At 42.2% G+C, this 27,747-nt stretch overlaps 1 protein-coding gene across 12 annotated transcripts in view; it reads right to left on the reverse strand.

The window, feature by feature from the left end:
- The window catches only part of dgkh (diacylglycerol kinase, eta), a 65,519-nt gene that overhangs the window by 17,664 nt on the left and 20,108 nt on the right, over positions 1–27,747 (reverse strand). For 10 of the 12 annotated variants that reach the window (XM_081599003.1, XM_081599032.1, XM_081599008.1 and 7 more), the window contains 13 exons: positions 23,790–23,870; positions 15,595–15,699; positions 12,066–12,198; positions 8,096–8,202; positions 7,791–7,916; positions 6,742–6,844; positions 3,990–4,152; positions 3,742–3,850; positions 2,518–2,739; positions 2,237–2,328; positions 1,425–1,524; positions 1,005–1,326; positions 243–374 (listed from right to left, as the gene is read on the reverse strand). In XM_081599003.1, coding sequence (XP_081455129.1) covers positions 243–374; positions 1,005–1,326; positions 1,425–1,524; positions 2,237–2,328; positions 2,518–2,739; positions 3,742–3,850; positions 3,990–4,152; positions 6,742–6,844; positions 7,791–7,916; positions 8,096–8,202; positions 12,066–12,198; positions 15,595–15,699; positions 23,790–23,870 — 1,795 coding nt within the window. Of the gene's footprint in view, positions 1–242; positions 375–1,004; positions 1,327–1,424; positions 1,525–2,236; positions 2,329–2,517; positions 2,740–3,741; positions 3,851–3,989; positions 4,153–6,741; positions 6,845–7,790; positions 7,917–8,095; positions 8,203–12,065; positions 12,199–15,594; positions 15,734–20,773; positions 21,604–23,789; positions 23,871–27,747 lie in introns of those variants that run through there. The other 2 variants (XM_081599027.1, XM_081599029.1) reach the window with 2 other exon arrangements.

A 27,747-nucleotide genomic window follows, 5' to 3' on the forward strand; every position in this document is an offset into this window, starting at 1 on the left:
TTATGACAGGAAACATGATTTGCGTCAGCAGAACATTTTTCCATGAGCCGTGTGTCTGATCCCTACGCTGCGATGAGTGGAATATCCACAAGGTGGCGACATTTAAAGTCCCTTTCAGCAACAAGTGAAGTTTGTTTTTTTGTTTTAAATCTACACAGAGTCGGTCAGTGGAAGGTTTGCAGGCGGAGTGTAACCTGGATGCCTGGCATGTCAGAGGTCAGAGCGAAGGAGTAAACACTCACACGACACCGCCTCCAGTTCCTTGGTGTCCTCGTCCTTCTCGCTGTCCCTGTTCTCGTCCTCGCTGTCCTTCCTGAACTCCAGTGGCGACGGTAGCTCCGTGTCATCCGTGTGGGCGTTCTGCTCGTCCACCACTGCAGAGAGAAAGCGGAGGAGTGATGCGCTGAACATCCAGAAAATAAATAATAATAATAATAATAAAAATAAATAAATACACATAGACGCAGTGCAAAAGTATTCACATCTCCTTTACTGACTGGGTAGGAAAAAAACGGAAGAAGTCTCGTATGCGGTTTATCATGAGGCAAGGACAGTCCTGGCATCGATTTGATTAATTGATCATTGATTTATAACATTTTGGGTTTTTGAATATTTAATTTAATGTGGATTTTATTCACCAATACACTCTTTTAGAGTGAACAATGGAAACCAAAGTGTTTTTTATTTTCATTTTATTTCTTGTTTTTGTTTGTCGTATTTTATTTAGCATACTTAAAATATTGTCCAGGTCCAGTGTGAACAAAATTAAAAGTTTATTGGTCCTTGAGAAACGTCCCACTATCAGTTTATTACATCTCAAAAACAACCATATCATCGTTTATCGCAATATCTGCTGGGACAGTTTATCGTCCGACAAAACTGGTGATGGTGACAGGGCTAGCTGCCAGCGCTCATGTTTTCTTATAAGCGTTTGCCTCCAATAATAAAACAATATTTCAAACACGCAGAATCCTAAATCATCAGACGTCAGAAAGTAAGTGCACCTCTCACAGCCTGGTCTATGATCTGCCGGACGGCTTTCTTCAGACTGTTGGCCCTGAGCATCAGCTGGTCCCGGCTTTTAAACAGCTGCTGGGGGGGCCCGCTGCCCCCCCGCCCTTTCTCCGTCTCCTCCTCCTCCAGCTTCCCCTTGAGCTCCGTCAGGCTCTCCTCGCTGGCCTCCTCCTCCTCTTCTTCCTCCTCTTCCTCCTCCTCTTGTTCTTCTTCCACGATCGGAGGGGTGCAGTGGGGAAGCGGCGGCAGGGACTGGGACTCTGCGTTCAGCGTCTGCAGGAGGGAGTCCAGCTTCTCGTTCAGGATGGCACACTGATGGGAGGGGGGAGGCAGTTAGAAAATAAAGACTAGTTAAAGAAAATTAAAGAGGAAAATGGTGATTCTTTTCTCTTTTTTTTTTTTTTACTTACTTTGAGAGACATGGAGTCGCACTCCTCAAGGTTCTCTGTGCTTTTCTCATACGCTTTCCCCACTTTGGCAATAAAATCCTTCACTGTTTCGCACAGAATCCTGAGGAACACAAATAAAAATGAATCTTCATTCCTCTGCTGTTTTCAGGTGCAGACGCTGCAATAATGCCAGAGATGTCCCAATCAAAATCAAATCTACTGTATTTGGCCTGCCACTCTGCAAAAACACAAAATCTTACCAAGTATTTTCAGTCAGATTTTAAATTGCCAATTGCCTCAAATTTTATTTAAATAAGCCTGTGTTGGATTTTTCTTCACTGCACGCGTCTCAGTATTTTCGGAATAAGACAAACTTACAAATAGCATTACAGAATGATATAGGAGACTGATTTAAAACAATAATTCGTTAATGCTGATGAAAAAGTACCAGTTCCACTGGGAGAATATTCTTCAGGGCAAACTGTCTTGTTTTAAGTGAAATAATTTGTCAGTGAATCTACTACTTATTCACCAATATTAAGAAATTATTTTTCTTAAATTAAGCGTCTATATCTTGCTGAAAAGTTACTTGCAAGTAAGTTTTCTCTCATTCCAAGAGTACTAGGATATTTGCACTAAAAACTAGACAGAAATACTTGATCAAATTTACTGTTTTTCCAGTATTAAAATAAACTTGTGCTCCCCATAACTTGCTTTCCAGACCTGGTGTTACTGATGCAGCAGCAGCAGCTCTTAAAATGTATTTTCTGTTGACATTCAGTCCAATTAAAGGCTCCAGTTCACAGGCTGACTTCTGACAGTGGAGCACTTACTTGGCAGAGGAGATGACCACAGAGTGCTGCTCTGAGTTGAGGATCTTTGTGAGGTGAGTGGTCACTGAGTGTTCATACGCTGAAATGTGAAACTGCAAAAAGAAAGAAATGGATGAATAGTGTCAGTCTGTTGCAGAGGGATCATTCTTCTTCTTTTTCTTCTTCCTGTTCTGAACCTTAGCTGAATTGAAGCAGCATTAAAAAAAACATAAGTCAGGCGCTCGCCGGTCTGTCTGAAGGTCCTGCTGTGTCAGAGTGTGCGCGGCAGTCGTTACGTCTACCTGGCAGTCGTCGGCTCCCTCGGGTGTGGTGGGGCAGCTGTGTTTGGGTGGGATCTTGATCTCGTAGGTCATGATGCTCCAGCGGTCCAGCATCTTGGTGCTGGCCCGCTCCAGCTTCTCCAGGATCTGGGGCAGTTGGGTGTCATCGTCGCACGAAGGGCCCCAGCCCAGCACCCGGGCCAGATCGTTGCCGGTGCCGAGGGGCAACACCCCCAGCTGGCACTGAAAGGCAGCAGGCAAAGGGGTTTACTGGGCGGCGCGGTGACGTCGCTGCTCCGGTTACATGACTGTGTTTTATGAAAGTCAGCCAGCAGGAAAGACAAACCATCTGCTGGGAGTTCACAGATTGAGGTTCCCAAACATCCAACGTGGTTACAGGTCGAAGGAATGAAACAGGAATGAAACAGAGGAAGGTTGCTTTGCTCCATTCAGCCTTCCTGTTTTCTACTTAAAGCTACAATATGTAACTTTTGAAATAAATCTTATATTTTGCATATTTGTTAAGATTGTCATGATGTGACATTATGTTATGAGACAGATGAATATGTGTGTAATAATCTCCTCCACTTCCCTCCTGTGCTGCTGCAGTGATCTGCAGAAATTCTTCCGGTCAAAAACAACCAATCAGAGCCAGAAGGTGGTTCTTAGTGCTGTCAATCACCCTAGTGTAACTGCTCACAACCTCCTTTGCTCTATGCTGCTACAGCTGGTGCACCACAATGTAGCCAGCAATAAATGTTAATGCTAGCTAGCATAGCCACCAATGACGGCGGAAAAACTGTTTTCTGTAATGGTTGTAAGTTGTTTTTCTTTAATTAGCACGTTGAACAGCGTATACAGGAGAGTGATTAACAGCGCTAAGACCCGCCTCCTGGCTCTGGTTGGTTGTTTTTGTCCGGTATCTCAGGAAGGAAGTGGAGAAGCTTGAATTCCTTCAAATTCTTATCCCATCACAACATAATGACAATTTTACCAAACATGTAAAAAACATGTTTTATAGAAGTCACATGCTGCAGTTTAAAAGCACACAACCCTTTCCAAATGTCTGATTTTAAAGAGAAAAAAAAAAACATATCATTTTCATTAAACTTCACTGTTGTGTACGATTGAAAACCTTGATTAAGATGTATTGAAATATGTGATAATAATGTGAGAATCTTCAAGGGTGTTAAGACAAGACTAAGTTCAAACACATCAGCCACACATTCCTGTCCCGTGGATCACCTGCTTGTGGAGATTGAGTTTGTCTATCTCTGACAGGACCCATCCCACGCTGCCGTCCCCGCCACACACCAGGATCCGAAAATTGTCAAACTTCTGGAACAGACGCAGGCTGAAGGAGAAACAAAACCAGTTCAGGTCAATTCAACTTTATTTGCATACCGCCAATTCACAACTAATATCATCTGAAGGCACTTAACAAAAAAACAACCCAAAACCCATAAGCACTAGCGTCGGGTTCATCTCCTCACCCGAGGTGCGGACCCCCGTTGACCAGGTCGAAGACTTGGGCCGGGTTGAGAAGCTGCTTGAAGCGTCGCAAGAACTTCACCCCCTGGTTGTCGCCGCTTTTTGAGTTGACAAAGACCAGGAGGGGACTGGCACACGACGGGGGACAGGTGGCCTTCCAGAAGCCTGCAGAAAATACACCGTTTCAGTTTGAACATTCCCACCCGCTCCTCCTTGGCAGTTCAGCAACAAGACCGCAAGAAAACACCGGCGCGGTTTGATGAGGGTTTCTTTATGACGGCCTATTTAAAGCATCTCAATCTGCTTCCCTTTGTGTATCATGAAGTTTAGAAAGCCTTTCTATTTCATCACCTACCGACGCTTTTGTATAAACTGACTTTCCGGCTGATGAAGTGTTGTTTGAAAGGGTGATAAATACGAGGGAGCAAAGTGGTGCAGGTAGAGTCTATCACATGGATCCGACCCGGCTCTCAATCGTTCATCAAAACCGCGTGTGTCAACGCGTGTGACGATGACATGAGGTAAGAACACGTGCTATAGGCTGATCTGTGGGAGGCAAAGCAGCAAGGCGCCCTGGTCCTTAAGGAAAACCTTGGTGATGACAGCCTTGTGCGTACTATAGCTCCCCTCACATCTTCCCCCCCGTCGTTGCTCTTTAGTGTCTTCATCTGCGCTCCGCTTTGATTTCCCCCCTTCTTTCTGCCTCACTTTCTCTGTCGTGCTGTTGCTAAGGAATGGAGGAAGAAGAGGGTGAGTGGTAGGGGAGAGAGAGGAAGCAGAGACAGGGAGCCACGGCGCTCCGGCACGTGCTGCAGCTCGTGTCCCCCCCCTCCATTCCCCAAACAACACACACACACACACGGTTTATGGAAGGATCCTAACAGCCAAAAAAACAATCTAAATCTCTTTCTGCATTTAAAAGAAATTTGAAAAATAGGCTGATGTTTTGCTGTGTATTTGAAATTTGTTCATAAGTAGTTTTGTTGCAATAAGAAAGGAAGAAATTAATCGCATGATGAAACAAGCTCAATCATTGCTCTTTTTTCCACCAAAAACTACATGACAAAAGTCTTCAGTCTCAAGCAGCTCTTTTTTTTGAAGGACGTTTTTTTTTGACAAAAACTTTGTAATTGATTTTATTGGTTGTTTCTGTTGTTTTGTTTATTTATCTTGGATATTTTAAAATGTCTTCCACTCCCATTGTTAAATGTTCCTTAGACTGTGTTCTTGCACAACTGGTCACTGATGATGTCACATTTGACAGACTAGAGATTTCAGGTAAGTGCAATAACACGGAAAGTCTTGTGCTTTCCTACAAAAAAACCTGCAAAAACACAAAATCTTACAAAGTATTTTTGGTCTGGTTTCTAGTGCAAACATCTTAGCACACTTGAAATAAGACAAAACTAACTTACAAGTAATTTTTCAGCAACATATAGAAGCTTGTTTTAAGTCAATAATTCTTATCAGTACATCAGTACTGATGAAAAAGTAAGCTAATTTTGTCTTATTTCAAAGATATGAAGATATTTGCACTAGGAACCAAAATAATCAGTAAGGTTTGGTGTTTTTTCCTCTGAAACTTTTCTAAAAACTTGCCATAATGTTGTGAAAGGCAGCCCAAATATTACCCGCCCACAGCTGTCCAAACACAGCCCAACTGGGCGGAAACCCGCACAATCTGGCAACACTGAAACCCGAGCGCTCCCTTCGCTCTCCGTCATGGAAGCAGCGGGGATCCTCGGCACGCGAGCACAGAGAGATGAGCGCGTCGTCGTCGTAGCTTCACCTCTGCCGCTATCTTGTCCTGCTCTCTTCATCCGGATGCTCAATCCCACCACTTTTCTATTATTCAGGTGCCACTTAGAAGATGGCAGCTTTTCAGACCCAGCGGCCCGTGTGTGATTGCTTCGGAGACAGTAATCTAATCCAGCGTGCTTATCAGGGTTCGTCTCGCAGGTGCTGAACTAGAATGGATTCAGTGAGATCTGGCAGGCTGTCCAGACGCCTCAGGGTCAGGGAAACAGAGAGGCTGTCTTCCCACAACTAACTTTACTGGATTTTACATACAGGGACACACACACACACCCACACACACGCACATGCCCACACACACACACACACACACACACACACACACACACACACACACACACACACACACACACACACACACACACACACGCGCACACACACACACACACACACCCACACACACACAATAGAATGTGATTATAAAGGGAAGGAAAATGGAGCATGGTCAAATAAAACTCTAAAGATTGCAGTGTTCATTCGTATTCAGTAGTTCCTGTATCCTATTGTTTGTGAGTGTAATGCTCTCATTTTCAAATCTATTTCAGAACTGTCCAGTCTCCCGTTGTGTCCACTCCAGCCACCAAACTGACAAAGAAGAAAGCCATCGCTTAAAGAAAATCACAAGAAGTCTTTTACCACCAACAGGAAGCTCATTAAAAATAACCGATTAGATGATGACAGCCAGCCTGTTCTTAGATTGACAAATAATGACCATGGAGGTTGTGGATGGTTTTATCAAATCAAGTCGAATCCACATCACTGCCGGACAGAACAGCAGGTCAGAGGTCAAAGAAAAGAGATCAGCAGATCAAATGAAGTGAAAGCTCTAGTTTTCACTTGTGAGAGTGAACGGTTCCTCACAGGTGGAGCCAGACTTTGACCCCGGACCCTTCAGAGTGAGTTAGTGTACAGGTTACCGCGCGCGCAGTCGGTGCCTACCATCTGAATCGATGCTGTTGAGCGCCGTGGGGGGAATGATGGAGACTTTGCATTGACCCAGAGGACACTTGCGAGGGTACAGGTCCATACAGGCTGTATGCACCTAGAGGAAGAAATAAAAAACAAAAACATTGTTTGACATTCAACTGAATCAACAAAACGGACAACTGAGCTGCCGTCTTGCAATTAGAGGACTTGTTGATATGTCAAAGGTGACTCATTTAGGGCATCTGTAGTTTTATTGGAACAAAAATTACTTGCTGAAAAATGGTTACTCCAGTAAGCAGGAAATATTAAAACAACCTCCAAGCTATAGAGTTATATACGGTGACCCCAAGCTACATCAACTAATCACTGAACACAACTGCACATATTCAGAAAACACAGCAGCTTTAACCAAACACATGAAGTAAGGCTCAGTGGGAAGACCTGAGAGATCACTGATTGGACGACACCACTTTTGGCTTTGGGACCAGAAATTATTCCTGAATTTGCTTCCTCTCTGTTTAGACAGAGAGTAAGTCAGTCACAGTGCTACGTATTTCCCACATTGTGAAAAACAACAAAGCTGAGCTTCATAGAATGGCTAATGACTCTAAATATAGCAGTAGCTGCATTTGCATCGCCGGTAACATTTATATTTTCAGCAAATGCCCTAAAGCCAGCATAACATCTGGTTCTAAAGCTAAAATTGGTGTCCCCCAGTCACCCAGCCAGCACACCTGACCATATCCCGCATGGGGTCCATGCAGGCTGGCCAACAATGTCTCAGGTTTCCCACTAGGACCTCCGTCTTCCATTTTGTTGAGGTCGGCCCATTTTCTTAACTTGTTTTTGTGTTTTTTAACGCGTTGTTGCGTTTTTCAGCTTGGCGTTGTGCGTAGTGATTTGCAGATGTGGTTTGCGCTTCAAGACAAGCGTACGGTTGAGATGAAAGTCATGCTAGGACTTTCATCTAGCACGCTGCCCAGTCTAACATGTTCCTTCAGACGCACAGTCTCCTCTGCATGCTCGCTGCGTTCAGCATGACGGTGTGACAGATGCCTTACCATGGCTTTGCACCAGAGGCAGCGCCAGTCCTGCAGCCTTAGCACGCTGCCACATGTCTTATCACACACGGCACATTTGGCACTGACAGGCAGGTTGCCCTCCAACCACTGATGAGGCATGGCAATCTGGAGGTTTAACACACACACACACGTTACAGAACGGGATAAATGCCTCTCTTGTCGAGACATTCTTTTTACAACAGGTCGGCATTGAAGGTTGCCTTCATAAAATGAAAGAAACGTGAAATACTTTGTGATGGCTCTATATTTAAAAGTTAGTAAGAAGTTGCTTCAAACCAACTTACCCCATCCTCATCTTCAATGATGTCCTTCCCTATAGAGGCCAAGGTCGTCCATTTGCAGTTGTTAGTGGCTCTTACGGCACAGCGTTTGTGGGCTTTGAACTTGCACACTGAAAAACACAGAAACACGAACAGGACTGAAAAGGTTTCCACACTTTAATAGAGGCTGTCACTCAGCAGCCTGCAGTAAAACATCAGCTCAATATGTCTGGAGGCAGACGCTTCAATAACACAAACCGCTTTTTATTTCTACATGGTGAAATATTAATGATGCAGGGGTCATGTTTCATCTTTTTGTGAATGTATTTTATTTGTGCAGCACTGAAAACCTGTGGCTCAAAAGCAGAACTAAACTCAAAATTGTAGAAAATAGACCTGCTGCCTTGATTACTGTCAGAAGAGGTCAAATCAATCAAATAACTCTCTTATTAGTCTGAATTTATTTTCAGTTGATTGTTTATGTATTACGATGTACTTGTACAAATACAAGTACAAGGACTTGTACTTGTATTTGTAACTAGTGAGATTTAAGATGTGTATTGATGATTTTGTTTGTTTCTGATCTCTCACCTGGTGATGTTTCTATGTGTGAGCTCTTTTTCTACATTTGGACCAATGCAGAACATGTTTATTTAGAAATGAGTGTGGAGCGAGCTAAGAAACTGTAAGTCAACTAAGCTAAGCTGCATGTCTTCTGTTTGCTTTAATGGAAAGAAACACGAAGACTATCACAACGTACTCTTCTGACACAGGCAAAGTGAAAAACATAATCTCTCTTAACTAATTTATTTCGTATTGTCACAAAGTGACTTTGATGTTCATCGGCTGTGTCTTAAGGCTCGCTGGGCGTGAATGAAGAGATGCGCCAACTTTCAACGCGTCGAAACCGTCTGCAGTGATTAACCGATCAGAGTGGCATGTAGAAAATATGGCGTGAGCATTTCCCACCTACACGCCCCTAACAGAGAGTCTGCTCTCGCCTTGTTCTCCAGAAGAGACGAAGCTCTTAGCAGACTCATGAATAATGTCCGTACTCTGGGGAACTTTCCGTCCACCCGCCCCACTCAGCCTCATGTACAACACTAACACACACACACACACACACACACACACATGCACACGCAATGTTGTCATTCTGCAGACAACACAGATACTACAAGTCCAAGTCATATCCGGGGGCAACAATCAATGTTTCAATCTCGTCTACCACTAAATGCTGTTAGAGAGCATTAGCAGAACATTAAGAGAATTCAGGGGACATGATACCACAGATTGTTAATGGCCAGGCGTCCACACAGACCAGACTGGAAGCACATGCAGTCTCTGGGACTGTGAGTGTCTGTGTATTAAATACAAAGGGGCAGAGGACGTAGGTAGCACAAATCAATCCCCGCTGACTGCCCTGCTCGGGAAATCGAAGGGAAATTTAAGCCGTGTTGCTCTGCTGTGATTGGTTGCCTGCACTTGAAGTTTGACAGACATTTTTCTGCTTCATTTTCTCCTCGTAATGTCTTTTCCTCCAGTTTTATTGATTCGTCGTTCGTGCTGTCACGCACTTACCTTTTGCTTAATTTCATTATATCATAAGCACCAGCCATGTCTTCAAAAACAGGGCGTTGCGTGATTTAGGCCATATCTAAAGTTAATGCTTCTGGATCAATATGTTTAATAAGACGAGATAAACGCGACGAAAGAAGATTCGTCATCTATTTATCTATTAGTATTAGCTCCCTTAATAATAAATAATAGTACACTTTGAAAGAGAATTGTTTATGAGCTTTACATCATGTTATAATGTTATTCCCCCATCTAAAACAATCCTGGAGTGTTGCTTTGATTCTTTCATGCATGTTTGAGGAATCCTTTAATCTCCATGGCAACCATTCAGCTGTTCAAAATGCCTGGGTGGACCTGGCTCCGCCTTCGAAGCACAGCTGATCTTCAATTTCAAAGCTTGTGAGTTTTTGCTTCAGATTCCCCCACGATTTCCCCCACTCAGCTCCTTCAGACTAGCCAGCGGCAATTAGCAAACATCTGCTGGACCTTTGCAGCTACTGAGCTGTTTATAGGAGGTACTTCTCAGTGCAATGCTGTAAAAATGTTACAGCATTGCACTGCTGTAACAGTGCAATGCTTCAGGATGTTATGACATCCTGAAGGTGGAGTTTTAGAATAAGTTGAAGGCTTTAAAGAGACACAGGCCCATTTTCAAGGCTTTAAATATTAAAATGTCACACTTCTTTTGAGTCATATTTGATATACATATAGCTTTTATAACAACTGAAGGAAACACAGTTACTTGATTGTGCTATAAAATGGCATTATGTGGCTGGAAAACGCATACTACTGCCCCTTTACAAACTTGACAGTTCTCATATGCTATGGACCAAACCTGACCTCGTTGGAGAAGATGATGATGAGAACCAAGAAGAAACTAGGTTTCTTCCTCTAATACTGGATGGATGCACCTTCCTACACCTCACAGGTAAAAGTTAGCTAAGATAGCATGAGGAATATGCTGATGGTTCTCACAATGTTCTGCTGCGCATCAATGCCACGTAACACCAACCAACAGAAAGCAAAAAGAAAAATCTCATCCTCTCTTGTTAGCCTGATTCCCTTCAACACCTCACCTTACACTTTCCTTCACAGAGAAGGTGAAGAGGGATGACGTCAGCCACAAGATTAGCAGTTTTCTCTCCGCTAATGACAAAGGGGCATGGTGTGAATGCTAAAAGAGAAACCGAGTCAATGATTACCTAACACACAGTATGACATGAAAGCTATACGGCACGGCATGTTTAGTTTTAATGCCAGCACCTTCCTGCTCCTGCACCTCAAGCCGTGATTGTGATAGGCATCCCGCTCCACAGCCCAGAGCACCGCCAGGGTTCACGCTGGCTTCACTAAACCTAATCTGCTGCTTTCCTGCATACTTTGGTAAAAATATAAATAACTTCTTCCTCTTTGTGACTTGAAAGGTCTTGTGCAGCAGTGACCTTGCCAACGTAGCTATGGGTCAGTAGCTTGGCCGTCCTTAAAGATCTGATGCCAAAATGAGCCACCATTTTGGCATCAGTTTGCTAGCCAACATGTTTGCTGCTGCTCAGCCCTCCTGCAGTCAACTATTGCTTTGGCTGCAGGAGGGCTTTGTTTGTTAGTTGATCCTGAGTTTACAATGACAGAACATGACATTGGTAACCAGCAAGGTACCATTATGGGTAATTTGGGAGTCGTCGTTTTTGTGTATGGAAATTGAAGTGATTTATCCAAAGCCCAATAAAGACTAACCTGTTGTTATGTACACTGTAGTGCTACTGGACACCGCCAACTGTGTTTTTCATGCTAAATCTTTTGGTGCATGGACTGATGACGAAGGTCTGGAATGTCATTTGCAAAAAAATACACAGCCTCACAAAAGTATTCACACCCTTAAAGCTGTAGTATGTTAGCAGGTAGTTAGCAGCAGCCTCAAGCGCGATGAAGATGTCTGTGTGTGACTCAAACTTTTGTCTAGCAGAAAACGACACATCCGAGATCAGAACGTCCTGCCACAACAAAAAGTAAGACCTGTGATTGACATATTTAAGGCCAACTTACTTTTTTTTAATGCATCTTTGAAAGATTTGTAAAGAAAAAAAGTTTTACATATTTGTTAAAACTGTCACTATGTCATTACAGTGAATAGAGAATTTCTGAAGCATTCATCTTGGATGTGAAAAAAATCACAATATTATAATATACATCATTTACATCATTATAAAATGATGTAAAGCTCCAAAAAGTCGATTTTACACAATACTGCTCCTTTAAGACTGCACAGTTCAGCTGAGACTGTTCATGTTGTGCAAAACATTCCCAAAAAACCCTTTACTGACAAAATATGCATGTTTGAAACACAAAAAAAGACAGAAAGCAATAACCCTACTTTGTTTTTGTCAAGTGTGAGCATGTGAAGCGTTGTGGTGTTTACCTTCGCAGGAGAGGCCATGAGATGTGACCCCAGACAAGCTGTCTTTACAGACATTGCAGAAGGTGGGCCGTGCGTGGGAGCAGGCGTACCAGTTGTGCATCCCTGAGAAATGTTCCACATTAAACTGTGCCGTCTGACAAAGGAGAAGTTAAAACAGGTTGGCAGCACTGAGAAAAAACAGTCAGAGAAGAGCAAGCACAGTGCACTAAGTGATAACAATCAACACATTCTCATTCCCAGCTTGTCAAGGGGCGACACTCTGCCAACACCCCCACCCCTTCCCTCAGTTTTAACGCATGGGCTGCTCCTTTCCCATCACCGTCTGATGCACAGAGAGCTGCTCTGCAGCCAGCGGAGCGTCGCTAGTTAGCGAGCTGCAGCACACAGTGACGTATTGGTCGTGCAAGCACTAAATGACATCTTATAATGCAGGCTGACATATAGTGGACCTCTGATTATTTTTTAAAATCTTTCTTCTGCTGCTTTCAGTCGACCGCATAAAGATTTTGAACAACATTAAAATCCACACGTTTTAAACGCAGAACATAATAAAGTTGAGATATTTCGACCAGTGAAGGGCGCCATGTAGCATAGCGGTTAGTTAGATGTTCAAATGTCGAGTTTAAACAATGCAAGTCAAATTTAAGGCTTTCTAAGACCTTTTTAACAACACATTGGATTGAATTTTTAAAAAAAAAACAACAAAAAAACAAACTTACTCAAACTTTAATCTGGAAAAAAACTACATACACTAGATTAGAAAGTCCTGCTACAACAACATTTAAGACCTGTGACTGATGTATTTAAGGCCAACTGACCTTTAACATTTTAAGGCCTTAATTTTAGATACATAAATTGAAGACTTTTAAAGACTTTTCAAGGAAACATGGACAATCTGAAATGGTCAAAGTTTCTCTGTTTCATGTCTTACCAACCTTTCAGATTTCAAGGACTAGCAGCAGCGGAGCCAATCACCATCATTTAAAAAAATCAGTAATAATATTGATAACGAGGATGAATTTGCATCCATTAAACTGCTACCTATAAGTGTGTTAGTGTGTGTTACTGCATGAAAATGATGCAACTTTTACAATGTTTTAGATTTGTGGCAGGCAGCCATGTTGGATTTCAAAGGCAGAAGTCAGATTTTCTAGACTTTTGAGAAGAAATGGAACAGAATCCTGACCGGGTGTCCAGACAAGCTGAGAATGAGAACAGGCAGTAAAAAAACACCACACACATTGCTCCAAGATAACAAAGCATGAAATTCTGACACAAAAATGAAACTATTACAAACAAATTCAGCTTCTGTCAATTCTTTCTTTACTTTGAAGTATTTCCTATAAGATAATAACTGCAGCTCAATTAAGAAAAACGTTGTACTAGAACACGGGTGTCAAACTCATTTTCATTTTCATCAAGATCATGAATGCTCTCAAAGGGCTGGTTGTGCCAGAATGTAATAATAAAACCCATGTGTATGCTGTGTATTAATAGCATACACAGCTATTAATAAATAGCTGTGTATGCATTTGACAAGTACTACTTATATTTAAATAATGATGAACATGTTTTCAGTCATCAGTCCCTCCAGGATTTTGAGATTTTTTTTGTGTTTGTCTTTTTTTTGTAATCAAAATCACTGATTTTGTGGTGCTAATTTAGAAATATTTGCAAGAACTGCTGCGATATTTGTCCCATATGTGAGACGAAGGCAGTAGTTTAGTAGTAGAAGAAGGAAATACTGCCATCTGCAGGTGGGAGTAAGTAGCAGGGGCTGGCATGTATCGTATCGTTTATCATTTATCATGATAAATTTCTGATCATAAAACAAATTTTTATTTATCCCCCCAAATCTATCAGTATAGTAGGGATTGTTGGATAGGCTTTCTTCTCCACATTTCTTTTCATTAAGTATCAATAAATGTCAATAAATTTTAAAATATGATAAAATGCAGTTTAGTGATACAAATCACACATTTTTATGCGACTAGTAACCTAAAGAAACATATAATTTTTTTTTTTATCCAAGAGCAGTTTTTGTGTTGTTGGAGTTAAGGTTGTGTTGCCACGTAGTCACATCCATATCCAGATTTACACGACAAAGAAGAAATAAATAGTTCTTATCGTCACTTTTATTGTTATCACAGTAATTCCACAAAATGCTGTGATACAAAAATCAAGTTCATAATGCCCACCCTTAGTAAGCAGACACTTAAACCCAAAGTTTTTGACAATTTTTTCAGAAAATCTGCAATAAATTCAGCGCTACAAAGTCTAGGGATCTGTTGATTTTACGTGAATTTCCATGACTGCATAAACGCAAAAACAGGAGGGAAGGATTGATGTAAATTGGCAATAAACGGCTAAAAACTACTTTGATTTGGTTGATGAAATATTAGTTAAGCACATAACTGTTATCTTGAGAGTTCTCTTTATATGTCTCAGAGTCTAGAGGGTCACAGCAAAAGCTACATTGGGCTGGATTTGGCCCCTAGGCCTTGAATTTGATATTAGCAGCATAGAGGGTTTCCATCAGGACTCTTGAACGTGTGTGACCCGTGATTCTGCAGGAGCAGCCGGACCCCTGGAAGCTTCTGTGCATGTGGAGGTTGGGGACCACAGTAGAGGTGATGGGAGGGGCGCAGCGTTCCAGCGTGGGCGTTGCGTCTGCAGCAGCTGGCGCAGCCCCCCATCCCAGTTTGTTTTTTTTGTGTTGTTGTAAAGTGGAACTGTAACAGGTGCTGCTAAATGGGACATCCTCACAGCACCGCTTTTAAATCAAAGCCTCTCTGGTCCGTGCAGCTTGGCTCGGTGTGTGTATGTGTGTGTGTCGTGTGTGCGTGTCTACATGTGTGTTCCTCGTGGCGAGCCAGCTCTGGGGTTGCTGCTGCACTGCGGTGCAGTGAGGGGGGGTCTTATATAAGATTTCCCCTCTGAAATAAGAGCCGCCGCGCGCCTGTGCTCCTGTCCCCCGGCCCTGAGCGCACCACAACCTGTCACCGTCAGCGCTCACATCTCTGTTGACAGCAGGGATTTCCGCACAAGGGGCTTGAGTTTTTTTCTTTGTGTGTGTGTGTGCGTGTGCGTGTGTGTGTGTGTGTGTGTGCGTGGGAGTGCGCGCGTGTGTGTGTGTGCAGAGAAACTCCTCAGATAGGACTCAACTGTTGTGTTGCAAGTTTGCTGGAGATGGGATGCAGTGAGGCTGCAGCTGGAAAACTAAATTTACTGTTGACGCCTTTATCCTTTTTTTACTTGTTCCCCACACAGTTTATGCACATGTGAGCACACCAGATTCACGTGATACTTTGAATATCTTTGAACTTCCACACACCAAGCCAGATTTTACTGCAACAAGCTACGGCTTTCATACAGTTTTTTCCCCCCCGACAATATTCAACTGTCAACCGAAGAAGCGTCCCGCGAGCGGAGAGGACACGCCTTAACGTCAGATCTGCTGTCGCTCTGACTCTTGGAAACCCCAGAACGGGGTAAGAGGCTCGGATCTCGTTTAGAAAGCGCCCCTTACCTCGTAATGCTCCCTGGACTGGACGGACTTGAGCGAACTGATCCAGTCCTCCATCTCTTTCCTGTTCTCGGCGCAGAGGATGAGCCTACGGAACGGGGTGATCACCTGGAGAGAGAGAGGAAGAGAGAGGAAGGGATGCTGTGAGGCAGGGAAGACGGACAGACGGACGGCGCTGTGGCTGAAATGAGAGGGAAGCGTTTCCGTCGCCTTCCCTCCTCCGCCCAGCGGTGCCTCTGAGCCAAGAGAGAGAGAGAGAGAGAGACGATGAGGAGCCCCCACCTTCCTCCTGTCTTCCCTCCCTCTTTTCCTCCAACTCCTTTTAACTCCAGCCCACTCACACCTTCTAGAGTTGGCAGCTTTCTTCCCTCCTGCCAACCTTCTCTCTGCGTTCGCCCTTTGTGGCAGAAATGTCCTGGCAGGCGGAGATCATTAGTGCGCGTTTAAAGGACACTCCCTGGAGACGGGCCGCCTGATTCAGCCTCCGTTCATCGCTACATCACTTATTCATTGCCACTTCTCTCTGGATTGTGCTTCCCTTTTTGCACAGCAGTGAGAACAGAAACACTAGCCGCTGACCATAAAATCACGCAAATGGAAAGTACGAAAATAAATCTACTTAGCAGGCAGTTTCGTAAAAAATATGTTTTTCGATCAAAAGTTTCGTTGCTAGGATGAAGTGGTTTTTCAATCGCATCAAAATAGATGTACTTGGAAAAACTGCAATGGAAACACTTTTTTCACATCACCGAATGTGTTGAATACTTAGTGCTTCAGCAAAATCAATGAGCTTGGAGGATGTTCAGTTCCACCAGGTGTTTGCAAATCGCTGCTGGCTAGTCTGAAGGAGCTGAGTGGCGGCTGCTCTGTGAGGCAGAAGCTTGGAAACTGCAGCTCAGAGGAGGAGCTTCGTCCTCGAAGGCGGGGCTAGGTTCCACCAAGCGTTTTGCACAGCTGAATGGTTGATATGGGAGATTAATCACTCTAGCAATGTTTTTGACAAGGGAATAACATTATAACAAGTTGTAACGCTAAAAATAAGTGTTACAACTTTTTTTGTAACGCTTATTTTACAAAATACGTGTTTACGTGTTTTACGTAACACTGCCCCTTTAATTTTTCAGCTTCATTGACATCTTATAATCTTTAGTCAATAAACAATCTTAATACCATGTCTGTCTACGGTTTTGTGTTTTGTTTCGGTCCCCCTCATAGAGATCGCTGATTTCCCAACATGCAGTTCAAGAATGACTATTTACAATAATTTGAAGGCACATATTCAGCTGCTCTGGAGGTCCATTCTCTAAATTACACTCCCTTTGTGACAATAATTGGGATAAATGTGGGAGTGTGTAGTCCACCTACCCAGCAGCACAAACACACTCGCACACATAACAAACCCCTGGCTTCCTGACCAGCACCATGTCTGAAGCTGCACCTGAGGCTCTCCTGAAAGTGTGGAAAACAGCAGGTAAACACCATACCGTGTGTGTGTGTGTCTGCGTAAGTTTGTGTCAGTGTTAGCTTTTCATTCTGCATGCTGGAGGTCACTTGCTAACCATCTGCTTTAAAGCCACATGTTGCCATCAAGTGTCAGAAAACCCAGATCAGAAAACACGGTCGATTATAAGCAAACACCAAATGGCCTCGAAAGAGACAACGCCACTTAGAGAAAAAAAAAAAAAACTTTCAAAAAAATATGTAGTAATCTATTTCTAAGCAACACATTTAAGCCTCCCGAAGAACACTTGGTCTGTTTGATAGCAAAGTCACGAGCTGCGCAGTGCAAACCAGGAGGAAATCATGTGTGAACGCACATATGGCAGAGCTGGGTTACATAAAACTCCCCTGTGTGACGCGGCGTTTATGACATCTTCCTCCACTTTGGGCCTGCAGGCCGGTTGCCTAGTGAGAGCCACAGTTTATTGGAGAGTAAGGATTAAAATTCTTGTGATCCTCAGAGTTTTTACCTTCTGGTTGCACTGTGACTGTGTTTGTAAAAGTTCCCTACTGACACAAACGTAGACACACCAATCAGTCATACGGCTGATTTACACTATCTGCTTTTTTTCCTCCCAAAAATAATTCAGATTTCTTCTACAGAACTTCAAAATATGTTTCTACACTGAAAAAAAAACACCTACAAAACCTACTCTATTTTGTAGCAAATTGTATTAGTTTTACTCGAGCTATAATTCTGAAATCAAAATTAGAGTAATTTTCTAAAGTCGGTTCAAAGAAACATGTTTATCAATGCGGTCAGAGGTCAAGTCAGTTTTTTAAATACAGGAAACAAATGTGACATCACTATATGTGAGCGTCAGAGCTACTACTATTTTCAAACAAAGACAAAAAAATCACATAGTTAACATTTCAAACCATCTTAAGCAGCTGATATATTTTAAATGATATAAGAGATTTAAAGAGGAGCGGCAAAAGCAAATGAGGTGGATTAGCGGCGCCAACAACTGACAGTGTCATCCAGGACACGCTGAAAAAAGAAAATAGGTGATCCAACTTAAATGTCATAAGTAATTCAATTCAATTTATCCCAGTTAACTTACTAAGTTTTCAAACTTCATTCAATCTCTTGAGCCCAATGAACACAATCTTTTAAAACTTGATTCTTCTTTCTCCTTTTGTCAGCGTGTAATATCGTCTTTGCTGCATGTCAGCGGACACGCAGCAACAATCTCCAGTCAGAGGCTTGTTCAGATTTGTGACTGCTACTGGAGAACCTTCCTGCCCACAGCGTCACCACTGACAAAGACTTTTTGAAGATAAGAGTGTTTTTGAAATTAGACTCATCAAATTTATTGGTTGCTGTCGTTCTTCTGCTAACCAACTTTTCAGTGGCATCTGATCTACCTGAGAGCTGAAAGGAAAGTCTTAAAAACCTCTCAAAACAAAACAAGGTCTTTAAGCACCAGGCGTGTTTTTGTCATCCCTCCCCCTCATTTGGTAACAAAACTAATTATATTAGCCTTCTTCCTCCGTTGTTAAGTGGAGACGACGACTCATGAATTACTGACAGCGACGCTCCATTCACGCAGCTCAGTGTCTGTGCATGTTAGCAGAAAATGTAGGCATTCAGTCGGCTACAATGCACAAGAGGCTGCGCCGTTCCGCCCGCCTTTCCCCCTTGTTTGTCTCTGTTGCTCCTCAGAGAAGTCGTTCTTTTGTTTCTCGGTCATCACAATGCATCCTCACTTCTGAACAGTAACCAGGAATGTTAGTGTGCACGGCACGCATTCCTGTTTGCGTGTTTCTTTTCTGGTGTGTCCGACGTGTGGAACGGAGCGGTGATAAGTCTGGTTGCCAGGGGAAACTGGGAATGGCTATTTTGAAAAAAGAAATGGTGCCAGCCATCCCTCAAGTGTAGAAAAGGAGTCTCGACGAGTGACCTTCAGAGATGAATGGGTCAGACGAGTGTGCATTGTGCAGGAACAAGTGGCACCAAAATGAGGCTAACTTAGCAGCTCAGGAATCTAATGAGAGAAGCTGCTGTGAAAAAGAACACTTTCAGTTCAGCGTGTTTTTACTAATATTTGTAAAAAACAGTTGAGTTATATCAGCTGTGTCTATATGGCATGGATTTCCATAACATCCCGAAATAAATTACAATTAATGTCGCTTAACCCCCCCCAAAAAAACTGTCCGCATTGTTAATTTTTATCTATTTTCTCAACTGTTTGTTCAATGAGAGGTATCAATAAATTTGAAAATAAGATTAAATGCAGCTACTGTGAGCAGCTTCACACTTCTTCATGTGACTGGTGTCAATGAGAAGCGTGTTACTCATGTGGATGTTTTTCAAGTGCAGTGTTTGTGTTTGTGGGGCTATAACTGCTGTGATTCAATCGCAAACATACAGTTAGCTAAAAAAGAAGAAACAAATAGCTCTTATAGTCACAAAACATTGTGATAAAACCTGAAATCTGTATCACCCACCCAAATAGAGACAACAAATGACACCTGCCTCTTCAACAGAGCACCCATGTGAGCCTTTAACGATTACTCAAAATCTTTATTAGGTTCTTGTAAAGATACTAAAGTTGAATGCAGTAGATGATCACAGCTCCCTAAAAAGAACTGTTATTTTATACCAAACAGCAACTGGAATACACAGAGGAAAGCAGAGCGCTTTGTTGTGAATTTCCCTGTAAATTCACAAAGGGGTTGACGGGGCGACGAGGGAGCCGACTTGGAAGTCGAGAGGCGGGCTTTCCTGCCCACACTCTGACCACTTCGGTGTTTGGGCTGGACTGAGTGCTGCTCCCTCACGTGGAGCTCAAGGTGCTACAACAGCCTCATCAATACACACACACACACACGCACACACACACACACACACACACACACACACACACACCCACGCATACACTCATACACAGGCTGTAGCTGCTTTAATCCATGCATCAATGTTGTAGCTCAAAATCTACAACATGAAACAGAGAAACCAGCAGCCGCGTTTACAGGGAAGACTACTTCAAGTCATGTCGGGACTCGTCCAGATGGAACATTTTGTTCAGAGGCTTCACCCTAAATATCTAACAACAAATAAATCATTTTCTCAACGCATTACATTATTCATGTTAGTACTTTATTACTATTACTGTGTTTGTTTAGTGACATAAAAACGGTTGCAGGTGGAAGCTTTAATAGGTGAGAGTAGAATGATTCGTGTCTCTGTAACTCGTATAATAAGGTTTCCTGATGTTGTTTGCACATCCAGAATGTCCTTCCTCTGCCCTGAGGAGACTTCTGCACCACACACACACACACACACACACACACACACACACAAACACACACACACACACACACACACACACACGCGCACACACACACACACACGCACACACACACACACGAACACACACCCACACACGCACACACACACACACACGCACACACACACGCGCGTGGATGAGCATGAAGCGTGAAGCGTCTCTGCACAGACATGACTCAATGAATTCTACCAAGCAGCAGCGCAGAGAACGCCAGAACGTCAGTCATCCTGCCGACGGCGCAGAGCAACACAGAAGGCAGCCGTGTCTCTGCTATGAACAGTGAAGCCTGGTGTTCCCCTGGTCGGTCGGCACGCATTAAAAAAAATTAAATAAAAATTAAAAAAATGTAAAAAACAGCTGCAGGTGAACAACAGATCTGGCAACGTTACCTTTCTGCATCATTCCTCCTCTTCCATCTGCCTTTCCCTTCCTCTTCCTCTTCATCGGTCCCCTTCCTCTCCCTTTTCTTGCCGCTCACTCCTGCCGCGATCTGGCTCGAGACTCCTTTCTCTAACGCCACCCCCCCCACGTTACACAGACACACACGCACACACTCTCCTTTCCCCTCGGGAGCATGTGTACGAATGCAGTCAGTGGCAAAGTGACATCACTCCAGGATTTCCTTCGCTGCTCTCCCTTTCGGAGTGTTTGCCTTTGCACCAATAACACGTCCAGTAGGCGCTTTCATCTCTCGACATTCTTGCATTTTTTTTTTTTGTTCATTCTCTCTCTCCATCACTTCCTTCTCTTTTCGTTCTGATCACCTTAGCTACTATTTTGCGGCATTTACTCAACGTTTGCCAAACCGTGACTTTCAGTTCTGGCTCTGTTCCATCAACAATATTAAATCGTCCGTGGATTTTCTTTCTATTGAACTGACCATCAACATCCTGCCATTCCTGTGCGTGATCCCCATCGTAACACGCATGCAGCAGGCACACGTAGGCACTCAGCGGAGCGTTTCAAGGCAACGCTAAAAATAGCTGCACGCTCCCCTTGGGGCAACGCTCCCAAGCCTTCCTCCTCCTCCTCCTCGGTTCTTTTTATAGCAACATCCCTGGGGAGGAAGAGTCATTTATAGAAAGCAGAGGGCACCACAAACTCTTTCACTTTCTGCTTTTATCCTTTTTTTCTTTTCTTTTTTCTTCTTGCTCATAATTCTCAAGTTCCTCCTACACGCAAAATGAGCAACAACTCACATGGCTTTGTTTCCCTCCAGAGGAAATGTCTTGGTGAGAAGCGTGTGATGAAGTTATAATGGGAAATGTAACAAAATGTCAAGCAAAGCCCGTTTTCCTTTGCGGCGGCCTGATAAAACCCCACCTCAAGGCGTAGAGAGGCTGAGAGAGAGAGAGAGAGCATTCTGTTGGAATAAAGACTGACGACATCTGATGGTAAATTATGCCAACGCTAAAGGGGCGGTATTATGTGTTTTCCAGACACATGGTACCATTTCATAGCACAACTGAGCGACTATATAACTTTCAGGTCTTATAAAAATGTTGTATATTTTCTAAAACATTGGAAGAGGTGATCAACTTTAACCGGGCCACTCATTGCTGTCTCTTCTCTCTACCGAATAGTTTGTAACAGCGCTAGTTACAAACAATCCTGGGCTGATGAGCTTCACATAGAACTGAGTGATGAAATATGGGGAGAACATTTAAGAAATATTCATAAATGTTATGCAAATGCCAGACGTAACCTCATGCAATTTAAAACGATCCAACAACTTTGTTTTTCTCAGGAAACGTTACATAAACTCTGTCCTGATGTTTTCTATTCGTGTAATCGTTGACAGGAAATCTGGCCCATTCCTTTTGGTTTTATAATAAAGTTAGTGCTGTCAACCGATGAAAACAATGTAATCAGATTAATCACACTCTAGCGCTGCGATTAATCGACAAGATAAACTTTGCAAGCTTGAACTGTAAGAATGCACGCTGTCCTAAGAATGTTGTTACAGCAAATCTTTTACTGCCTCAAACCAAAGATCTTTGAAATTTTTATATTCAGGACAGCTTAAAGGAAGTTATTCTGTTTCAAAGGTACTTTAGAAATGTTAGTCATAAACCGATTGTGCTTCAGTGGAAGGATAAGTTGCAAAAAGTAGGCTACATATAACCGTTTTTTTTTAAGTGAAATTTTCTGCTCGCGTTTGCAACTCTGCATTGCTGACCGCAGTCCAAGATCACACTGCTGTGACTGAGGTAGCCCTCCGCAGGATAGAGGCTCTCAGGTTAAAACTGGTTTAAACTGCATTATGTAATATTGACACGTTAAACATTTTTAGGTTAATCGCATGCGGTAGCACGTTAACAGTGACTAAATAAAATTCAATCATACTGGATGTATAATCTTCAATGTTTTTCAGAAAAGTTTTTCAAATGTGTGTTATCCTAATCTCCCTCTCTGACTATCTAGATATAAGAAATAATCTCTTCTCTTTGGGATGGTGATAGCAAAAACAAATTTCTACGTATTCGGAAACCAATGTTTGCTTTGTGAGACTGAGAGAAAAATGAGCTGAGTTTGATCACACATGGGATCTGAAATACATTAAAGTTGCTTCTTTTTTTTACATTTACACATTTTTTTAATGAAGGTTTATAACATGAAGATGTGCTTTGTTAGTTCTGTGAAGTGTTCAAATGTGTGCTCTTCTGTTTTTGCAACAATTAAATTGTATATGTCAAACATGACTGAAAAGAAACTTGACTTTGCAATTTAATGCCTTGAAATTGGGTCTGTGTTCCTTTAAGAGCTTCTGCTCTTTCCGACACTTTACAGCGTTTCATGGAGTAGCACCTTAACGAGCGATAATGAGCTCAGCATATTTCCATTTCCACCAGGTGTTTGCTAGTGGCTGCTGCTGCTAGTCTGCAGGAGTTGAGTGGGGGAATAAACGGAATTTATTTTTTACCAGACTCTCTCAAAAGATCACCAGTGAGAGAGCACTGACAAATAACTTTGTGATTTGTTAAAGCCTTTTTCTGTATTTGGGAAAACAAAAATATGGAGATTCTACTTTTTTTTTTTTTCAAAAACAAGAAACGTTGTTCCCGCCTTGACACCAGAATGTTTTACTGCTGTGTTTCATTACCTGGAAGTGTTTCTGCTGTTACTTATTGTTTTAACCAAAAATGGTGTCTGCAGATTAGACTAATATCGAAACTAGAACTGGTCTAAAAAATGAGACGCTATGAAAAACCAAAGAGGTTTTAGACCGGGAAGAGTCTAAAACTGGCGTTGGGCACAGTTTCTATTCCCGTTTCCCCCCCAGACTGCACTGTAAGCCCACCAAAACCTTCAAAATGCGAGAAAAATGCAGAACAGTTGGTTGTGACTGTCTTCATCTCCACTGTAACTCTGCACGTGTGCATAAAGACAGCAAGAAGCACTCACCGTGAAGCTGTTGTTGACATTCTTTGTGCTGGACTCTGCAACACTGGCATCTGATAGATCCACCTCATCGAAGATAAGGGACTGCAGCGAAGAGAGGGAGAGGGAGGAGAGAGATGAGAATGAAAAAATAAGCTCTTTTACAACTATGTACAACACATCAGGTTAAGCTGAGCCTATTGTGAACTGTGGCATGAGGACAAATGTGATGCAAAGCTTAAAAGGAAACTTCTTAGTATAAAACGTAAACTGATATATGTCAAATATTAAGGACTTTCTGGACAATACAAAAAAAATCTTAAAAGCATTTCTCACTGTCTTCAAACACTTTTCTAAGCCAGCATAAGCTGAGTATTATTGCAATAGTTCAGCTTGTTTCATTAATTTCAACAAATGCAAAAAGATAAGCCATAAACAACACTAAGTGAACCGGTTTGGGTATTATATTACACATTCTGGACTACATGGAGTCCTCCGTGATCAAATCTAATCTCATAGAAGGGGTTGGGTTATGGCCACATATCATTAATTGACGCCATCTGTTATGATATTGTCAAACTGAATCAGGACGCAGCTTATTATTAACCACCCACTAGCAGGATTAAGCTTCCCTACTGTCACTGTCTCTTAAACTATATGAAGTATTTGTAAATGTGACACAGAGGTAGGTAGTCCTTAACACACCCCTGTGGGCCAAAATTGTCCAAAGGACTGATGGGTCAAAAAATAAGGGGTCTGGGGGAGAAAAGAGGGGGAAAAAGGAAAAACAATTACAGTGAATATTTTACCTGCTCAACAATAAACAAAGCTGTAAAACTTTCATTAAATTAGTATAGTCACAATTTTTGCTGGAAAGGAATGTAAATGATTGTAGATCCAAAACATAAAAGCGGGTTTTGAAGGCTCGCCCCTTTAAAGGAAACGGGTCCACTTTGTGAATTTTTAAAGGAATTTTAAAGCTCAGGATGAACTAAAAATACGAGAGCTTTTTTCATCAATTCTGAGCAACACAAACAATATTTATGTCACTTTAATTGAAAAGCCAAGCTGAATAAATTCATTAAAAGCAGATCGGGGGGCATCCAAGCCTGCAGGACACAAAAAGCCTGGTTACTGATGACTTTGTGCTGTAGTCGATATTTGCTATTGTAAAATGTCTATTTTACTTGTAATTTTGCCCCGATAAGAAATATTTGTACCATTCTTTAATTGGCATCTTTGGACACCCCTGGCTTAAAGGAATAATTCAGATAGTTAGTATTTTTTACAAGCTTTGAGAACTAAATATTAGTGTCTTTGCATTCAGAAAGCAGAAATTATTATTAGCTAGCTAACAGAAAAAACAAAGAGTCTCAAGAAGTGCTTGATATCAATGCTTTTTACAGTAATACACCTTCACATCGAAGGGGTTCTTAACAAATCAGACCATGGCAGGTCACAACCTGAAACAAACACCTAGCATAAAAGTTTACAATAAGTGAGAACATCTTAGCTTGTTAGCTGCAGCAATGCTCTCCACAAATCAACACCTTTTGAGGAGCTAGAGCTTGAGCTCCCTTCTATGTTGTTTCGCCTCTTTCCCTGTATGAGGATGGCCTGAAGATGATAGCGGTGGATGCGGCTGTGTGTTGTTAAAATTTGGGTGTTGGAGGAGCTGGAGCTGGAGTCAGGCATGGAGGAGAGCCGGCGACTACAAACAAGAACATGATATGCTAACTGTGCTGTGATGTGTAAGGCACGCCACTGAGCCGAAACGGCTGTGGGCCAAAACCCGGTGCCGTCAAAGGAATGCCCTCTGACTCTGTGTGCGTGCGTGCGTGCGTGCGTGTGTGTGTGTGTGTGCGCGCGCGTGTGTGTGTGTGTGTGAGGAGTGAGCTGCTACAGCTGTCAGAGGGAATGCCCAGTCAACAACACTCTCCCCAGGCCTGGCTGGAGAGGGAGGGATCCCAGCCAACACTTACTCTGTGTGTGCGTGTGTGTGTGCGCGTGCGTGTGTGTGTGTGTGTGTGTGTGTGTGTGTGTGTGTGTGTGTGTGTGTGTGTGTGTGTGTGTGTGTGTGCGCGCGCGCGTGCCAGCATTTCCACATACAGCTACAAGTGTGTTCGTAGCAGATGCTGGGATGACTGTGAGCGTGGATGGTGGCTGCATGGTAGCGACATGTTATTGTTTCTTGTTCTGTATTTTTCTGTCAATGTTTTCACCGTCACACCACCAGCACTACTCACAATATCACACACTTATATATGTGTGCGTGTATGAATGTGTGTAAAGCCATGGTAAAAGCTGAAAGATGGGTGGACAGATGCAGACATTCAGACCCCGTGTTACCCATAATTCCACAGTGGCAGCATGTCAGCAATCAGAGCTAGCCTCCTTTTCTTCATCCTGGGATCAGCTTTCACAACTTTCATTCTGCAGGGGACAAAACCTGGATACCGGCCTTCTGGAATGGACTGTAGAACCACTGAGGTACAGTCACTAACTCGGACGGACGGACTGATGGATGAATAGATAGGTTCTTTGTTGTCATGGTTATTTTCCGTGTTGGATGTGTTCCTTTGCTCTGAAGCTGATTTTGTGTCTAAGTCAGTGACAGCTGATGAAGGAGAGGAGGACGAGCTGAAGGCTGCTGAGATGAAGCCTCACTGAGGATCAGTGAGGAGGTTAGCGTTCCTCTGTACGGCAGCACAGCCAGCCAGGCCATCTTAAAGACACTAAGAGGATGGACGTGTTGGACAGTGGACACTAACTACAGCTATACAGAAGGACAGAACCAGCTCAGGCACAAGACTTTGCTTTCTTTCACATTTAAGTTCAAATTAGTCTTTCTACAGGAAAGTTTGGAAGTTTTCTGAAATGCAGTAAGACAAACAAAATCTGTATTCTCTCAAATTTTCAAAGCTAGCATTTTTTTTGTCTTCACTGACCAACTGGTTTTGCTCATACATTTTTAGAACACATGAAAACTACATTTTTTTAGTCACACTTTCTCATTGGCTAAATTTTTAAAATAACCCAGCAGTAAACATACCTCCCCATTTTGTAAAAAAAAAAAAAAAGAAAAAGTTTATATATATATATATATATATATATATATATATATATATATATATATATATATATATATATATATATATATATATATATATGGAGAGAGAGATAGAGATAGATAGATAGATAGATAGATAGATAGATAGATAGATAGATAGATAGATAGATAGATAGATAGATAGATAGATAGATAGATAGATAGATAGATAGATAGATAGATAGATAGATAGATAGATAGATAGATAGATAGATAGATAGATATACTAGTCAGGGTTCATGTGGTACACTGCAAAACTATAAAATTTGACTAACCATTGTTTGATTTCCGATGCAAATATATTAGTACATATTAGTAGACAAATCTAACTTACAAGCAACTTTTCAGCAAGATGTAGGAGTTTGTTTTAAGTCAGGAATTCCTTAATATTGATGGAAAAGTAGTAGTTCCATTTGCAGATTATTTCACTTATAACCAAACATTTTCCATTGATTTAAGTAAAATAATCTGCCATTACAAGTAGTACTTTTGATCAATATGAAGGAATTATTGACTGAAAACAAGTTCCTTTAACTTGCTAGAGTTACTTGTCTTAATTCAAGTGTAAGATATTTGTACCGAAACTAGATAAAAATACTTGTTAATATTTGGTGTTTTTAGTGTTTTAGTTTAGATCAGGAGTTTCCGATGCAATTAAATGATTTTCTAAAAGCCTGAGTGTTTAAAACTTTCTTAATAACCTATGGAAAAATTGTTACTGGCATCACAGCAATCAAACCTTCCTTGGATTACCGAGGAGCTTCTTTCATGATTCCTTGTCATCACCCTCGTCTTCAGCCTCAGTCAGGCCTCTGCCTACATTGTTGGCTTAGAGCTTTCTTAATGAGCAACACAGCTTCAAGGTGCTCCGCT

This window comes from Poecilia reticulata, chromosome 2 (assembly GCF_904066995.2).
Source record: "Poecilia reticulata chromosome 2, P_reticulata-male-v2, whole genome shotgun sequence".
In the NCBI taxonomy this organism is placed as follows: Eukaryota; Metazoa; Chordata; class Actinopteri; order Cyprinodontiformes; family Poeciliidae; genus Poecilia; species Poecilia reticulata.